Source organism: Vipera berus (genome assembly GCF_964194415.1).
Source record: "Vipera berus genome assembly, contig: HAP1_SCAFFOLD_95, whole genome shotgun sequence".
NCBI lineage: Eukaryota > Metazoa > Chordata > Lepidosauria > Squamata > Viperidae > Vipera > Vipera berus.
Window position 1 is genome coordinate 45791 of NW_027673607.1, and position 6252 is coordinate 52042.

Sequence of the window (6252 nt, forward strand, 5' to 3'; positions counted from 1 at the left end):
CTCTCAGGACCCTTTCCCGTTTTTAAAAAGTATGAACCCCCCCCCCCCAAAAAACCCACACGTTTTTAACATAAAAACAGAGTTGGAAGGGATCTTGGAGGTCTTCTAGTCCAGCCCCCTGCTCAAGCAGGAGACCCTATACCATTTCAGAAAAATGGCCGTCCAATCTCTTCTTAAAAACATCCAGTGATGGAGCAAACCTTTCCACTGGTCAATTGTTAATTTTCCTTCTAAGGATTATATTGATTGATATTTACCCTATTAGATATGTACATTTCTAGAACATTTCTCGAAGCGTGTAAAGACAACATTAAACCCTACTCCTTACTGGCACCGGTGATATAACTAGTTTGGGTAAATGAAAGGTCTGCAAGAAAACAACCAAGCTCAGAGAGCACCCAGGACTTCTCAATATTAAACCCATTTTTTTTTAAATTCCATTTATATAACGCCCTTCTCCGAAGACTCAGGGCGGCTTACAAGCTTAGCAGTAGCCTTCATTCTATGTATATGCCTGCTTATTAGGGCTTTCACACACACCCCAGCGGCATTATTACAAAGTCAGCTTAATTGCCCCCAACAATCTGGGTCCTCATTTTACCTACCTCGGAAGGATGGAAGGCTGAGTCAACCTTGAGCCTGGTGGGACTTGAACCTGCACTAATTGCAGGCAGCTGGTGTTACTTAAGGAGGCATTAGCCCACTGCTCCACCAAGGCTCTTGACATTATGTTTTTTTTTAAAAAAAAAAAGGTTTTGTTTTTTCCTGAAGGATAGACTGTCTTGGACCATGGAGGTTTCACTGGTGTTAATAGTCTATATGAGGAACTTAGATAATTAATATCCTCTGAGCTATGAGCAGAGGATCAGCTGACTTCACAATACAGGCGAGAGCATCTGGTTTTTGGGTTTCCAGCTGAAATCCTTGCAGTCACATGCCATAAAATCAGGAAACGCTCCTGCGAGAGGCAAATGTGTATCCTGAACAGTGAGCAGAGTTCACCCGCCTTGCACACACACCCAGGAGAATATCTAGGCTGTAGATCTACCCAAAGCTGGTCTTCTGACATGATTGCTCTCCTTCCTGTTTTGCTCCAGTTATCACATTTGGATCTGATCATGCTTACCTAGAAGTCTGATTCCTGCAGGACAGGTGGAGGTGTGCTCAGGGACATTGTTGTGATTCAGGGTCAGCCTGTGGGTTCGGCAGTTGGGTCGGACAACTCAGAGGAGGAGGGGGGTGTTGAAGAGCTTGCTGAGGGGGTTGAAGATCTTGCTGATGAGAGCCCTCAGCCAGGCCCCTCCCACCTGGTCACGATGGAGACCCAGCTGTGTGAGCCTGACAGCATGGATGAAGATGACCCACAGCTGGCCCTGTTCAAGGACGTACGACGCAGGAGGCAGTCAATCAGGAGTAAACAGAGGAAGGCAATGGGGCACCTCGGAAGGAGGCAGAGAGAAGCCACGCCCTGAGCTGTATAAAAGGGGAATGCGTGGGAGGGCTGGTTTGCTGAAGGCAACCACTTGATTAGTTCCTGTTTCATAGCTCCTGTTTCATGGTTGGTGTCTTGTTTTGCTCTGTTTTATGTTAATAAATTTGGCAGGCTTAATTCCAGCCTCTTGCCTTTTGTAAAGGGGTTGTCCCTGCCTTTTCTGCAGGGCCGGTAGCAGGCTGGTACAGAACAGACATTTGCAGGAGGGGACAGAAAAGTCAACAGAGTCGCCTTATAGCAGAGATGGGCTGCAAAATTTAATAAATAATGACAATAATCAGATGGCAGCCATGATCACACAAAAGAAACTTTCTCTCTCTCTTTCTCCTCCCTTCCTTCCTTCTTTCTTTTTCTTTCTTTCTTCCTTCCTTCTTCCCTTCCCTTCCTTTCTTCTTCCTTTTCCCTTCTGTTCTTTCTTTCTTGTTCCCTTTCCTTTCTTCCTTCTCTTTCTTTTTTCCTTTCTTTCTTATTCCCTTTCCTTCTTCCTTCCTTCCTTCCTTTTTTTCTTCCTTCACCTTCCTTTCTTCTTCCCTTCCCTTCCTTCTCTCTCTCTCTCTCTTTCTCTCTTCCTTTCTTCTTCCCTTTCTTCCTTCCTTTCTCTTTCTTTTTTCCTTCTTTCTTTCTTCTTCCCTTTCCTCATTCCTTCCTTCCTTTCTTCTTCCCTTCCCTTCTTTCTTCCTTCTTCCCTTTCTTCCTTCCTTCTTTCTCTCTTTTTTCCTTCCTTCTTTTCTTTCTTCTTCCCTTTCCTCCTTCCTTCCTTCCCTCCTTCCTTCTTTCCTTTCTTTCTCCTTCCTTCCTTCCTTCTTTCCTTCCTTCCTTCCTTCCTTCCTTCCTTCCTTCCTTCCTTCCTTCCTTCCTTCCTTCCTTCCTTCCTTCCTTCCTTTCTTCTTTACCTTCCTTCCTTTTTCTCTTCCTTCCTTCCTTTCTTTTTCTTCCTTCCTTCCTTTCTTTTTCTTTCTTTTTTCCTTTCCTTTCCTTTCCTTTCCTTTCCTTTCCTTTCCTTTCCTTTCCTTTCCTTTCCTTTCCTTTCCTTTCCTTTCCTTTCCTTTCCTTTCCTTTCCTTTCCTTTCCTTTCCTTTCCTGCCTTTATTAGTTTTATAAATAATTCAGAGCAGCATATCCAGCACATCCATTCTTCGGATAGCCAAGAAAAAATCAACCCAGAGCTGTTACTTTCTTATTATTTATTTATATCCCATCTTTGTTATTTTTTTAAATAAAGTGACAAACATAGCCAGCACACCTTCCTCTTCCTATTTTCCCCACAACAACCTTGTGAGGTGGATTGGGCTGAATGTGAGGAATTGGCCCAAGGTGATGAAGTTGGCTTTTATGCCTAAGGCAGGACTAGAACTCACCGTCTCCTGGTGATTGGCCCAAAGTCCCCCAATTGACTTTCATGGATAAGGCGGGACTAGAACTCAAGAGTTTCCTGGTGATTGGCTCAAGATCACTCAGCCGGCTTTCACGGCTAAGGCGGAACTTGAACGCAGGATCTCTTGCTTTCTACCCTGATGCTTAAACCACTAGACTTACGTGCATTACAATGTTTTGACCCCAAAAGCTATTCCTCTCTGTACTGCTCAAAAGGGGGGGCAATCTGATGCATCCAGATGTGTTGGATTACAAAGACCATAATTCCCAGCAAGAATGGCCAGCAGGAACTTACAGTGGAAGTTGTAGCTTCATCTCCTAGGGGGAAATGAATGCCCCGGAGAAGCAGTTGCCTGTCCAGAAAGCAAGTTTGAGATAAACCATTATTTATTTACTTTTGATGTATTAAATATAATAAATTAGCAGGCTTCATACAACATATGTAGGTTAGGCTAGCATGAAGCTGTTAATCTGTGGTCTCTAGGTTAGAAAAACCCAGTCGTTGTCTTAAGTTATGTGAACCAGCCTGTCACATTAAACTACACTATAATTTTCCTGTTTGGACACAGCCTACTGTACAAACATAATCATTGTGTGCTTTAGTCCCCTATTTAACAAATATTAGTGTCAAGTGTGGCACCTGAATTCTGCTCTTTAACCTGGTTACTGGGTTAGCACAAGACCCTGAGTCACAGTCTCCTCCTTGGGCCTGATATTGCACAACACACACATCCTAACTAAGGTGAACATTAACCAAGCTTTCTTTGAGGCAGAAATGTTGCGACTGGCTCCTTACCACACCTGTGTCTGGTACACTTTTGTGGCACAGATAGCGCTTGACTTACAACCAGCTTTTACTGACTGTCTGAAATTATAACGGCACTGAAAAAAAGTGACTTAGCAGCGTTTTTCACACTTACGACCGTTGCAGGATTCCCCCCTTGTCGCGTGATCAAAATTCCAGCGCTTGGCAACCGACTCGCCTTTATGACTGTCGCAGTGTCCCAGGGTCACGGGATCCTCCTTTGCAATCTTCTGATAAGCAAAGTCCGGGGGGGGGGGAAGCCAGATTCCGTTAACCACCGTGTTACTAACTTAACAACCACAGTGATTCGCTTAACAACTGTGGCGAGAAAGGTCGTAAAATGGGGCAAAACTCACTTAATGATGGTTTTGCTCAGCAACAGAAATTTTGGGGCTCCGTTGTGGACGTAAGAGGACTGCCTGTACTCTGTTTCTTTGGAAATGAGGCAGTTTGTTGAATGGAAACCCTGCAACTTCACAAACTGTGCGGTATCCTTATTTCACCTGAGGGGTCCTTGATGCTCTCCAAGCTTGTTTTCTTGCAGACCATTTATTACCTAAACTAGGTAACATCATCAGTGCTCTAAAGGTGCTTTTTTCAGGAGCCAACTAGACTTTCTTGTTTTTCTTTGAAGGCATTTCGCCTCTCATCCAAGAAGCTTCTTCGGCTCCGACTGGATGGTGGGGAATGGAAAGATTTATACTCCTTGCAAACAGCTGGTCCTTTGCCTTCTTTTAGAGAGTCATTGAGGCCACTTGAAGGCCATCTATGTCAACATTGAACACCCCTCTCTCAACAGAGGGGGAGGGATACGACACCATCTCTCTCCAGTCTACAACACAGTTCCTTCAGCAGTTCCAAGAAGGTTCCACATCCATTTGCACCACACAGGTAACCCTGAGGATGCAGACAAACCTCCAAGTGGTCTCAACGACTCTCTAAAAAAAGGGATGTCAAAACTGCCGTCCCGGGCCGGTTGTATCATGCGGGGGCCGCACCCACCCCAGCTCCAGCAATGTGAAAAAAAAGTCATGCTATGTTGCGACACGTCACGTGACGCATGACATGTCACGGCAAGTTTGACACCCATGCTCTAAAAGAATGCAAATGACCAGCTGTCTGCAAGGAGTATAAATCCTTCCATTCCCACCATCCAGTCAGAGCTGAAGAAGCTCCTTGGATGAGAAGTGAAATGTCTTCAAAGAAAAACAAGGAAGTCCAGTTGCCTCCTGAAAAAGCACCTTTGCAGCAACCATGACCTGGATGATTGTCAATCTCCATTGACATCCTCAGTCCTCATTTCACCTCTTCAAAGCTCCAGACATCATTTTTCTGTGAATATCAGCTGCTTTTAACGGCATAAAAACTGTGGCTCTCAATAGCCTGGCAAATCCAGCAGCCACTGATGGCATACATACAACCTTAAAAATAATAACTCGTCCAGTTACAATAAGTGTTCAAGTATTTATTTCGGCTGTTAATCCCACAATATGAGATTTGTGGATTCTTCATCACAAGACAAATTTGTTTATTGTGCTAGTCTTGAAGGCTTATGCAGCTGGCCCTCCGTATTGTTAAATGGTTATCAGTAGAATAAGAGGTTTTTTTTAAATATTTTGCCAAACCTTACCTAATTTTCACAGATTGTGAATCTCTTTCTTCATCCTTCCCCCCCCCTTTTATTCCTATTTTTTTCCTAGTCTTGTTCTTAAGTTAGGTGGTCCTCTTCTTACGGCCACAATTGAGCCCCAAATTTCTGTTGCTAAGCGAGGCAGTTGCTAAGAGAGTTTTGCCCCATTTTGCTACCTTCCTTGCCATGGGGGTTAAGCAAACCACTGCAAGTTGTTAAGGGAGTCAGAGATGCTGCCATAGTCTTAAATCACTTTTTCAGTGCCTTTGTAACTTCAAACAGTCCCTAAACTAAACAAACTCAAATAAAATACAGCTAGGCCTCAATTTACAGCCAGTTGCTTAGCAACCATTCAAAGTTATGCTGGACCCAAAAAATGGAACTTAGGGCCTGGGTTTGAAGTGCCAATGTCTGCTCTCCTAGTCATGTGATCCCATTGTGGTCGCTCCACAACTGACAACATTTTTGTCAAAGATCTATAATGTTTTTGCCCTACTTCCAGTTTGGGGCAAAAAGTGCCCCATAGTGAACGATAAGCTTATTTTACCAGTTTACCACGCTGCTTTTGTTTAATTGACGGCTGCAAAAGCAGTTGTAAAGTTGAACACGCTTAACGATTATCATGACTTAAAAGTGAAATTATGGGCTCAGATCTAGTCAAAAGTCAAGGGCTCCCTGTAAAATGCAAGAATAATATCAATAAGATCCGATATTCCACGTCCAGTCATGTAAAATAGAGACCTGCAATGTAATTCAATATAATGCAATATATTATAGAATACAGTCTCCAAACTTCTGTTTGTTGTTGTCCCTGGCTATAGTATGAAATTAGATTGCCATTGTGTCTTTCTGGGATATTATCTTAATTTCTTTGTCCATCTAATCCCTCTGGGTTGTGTTGATGGACTTTCATTCAAGTCGTTAATATGTTGGATCCTTGATGCTCTCTGA

General features: G+C 43.5%; 1 protein-coding gene across 1 annotated transcript; it reads left to right on the forward strand.

The window, feature by feature from the left end:
- The first annotated feature begins 1034 nt into the window (after window positions 1-1034).
- Window positions 1035-2851, forward strand: LOC308679259 (uncharacterized protein). Its single transcript, XM_081346852.1, has 2 exons — window positions 1035-1158; window positions 1686-2851. Exon 2 carries the CDS (start codon window positions 1774-1776, stop codon window positions 2710-2712), a length of 939 nt encoding a protein of 312 aa, XP_081202978.1. The 5' UTR covers window positions 1035-1158; window positions 1686-1773; the 3' UTR covers window positions 2713-2851.
- Window positions 2852-6252: the final 3401 nt, after the last annotated feature.

Excerpts from the sequence above, each read along its gene's own strand:
- LOC308679259 (XM_081346852.1), top strand. The coding sequence starts at position 1,774 with ATGGCAGCCATGATCACACAAAAGAAACTTTCTCTCTCTCTTTCTCCT.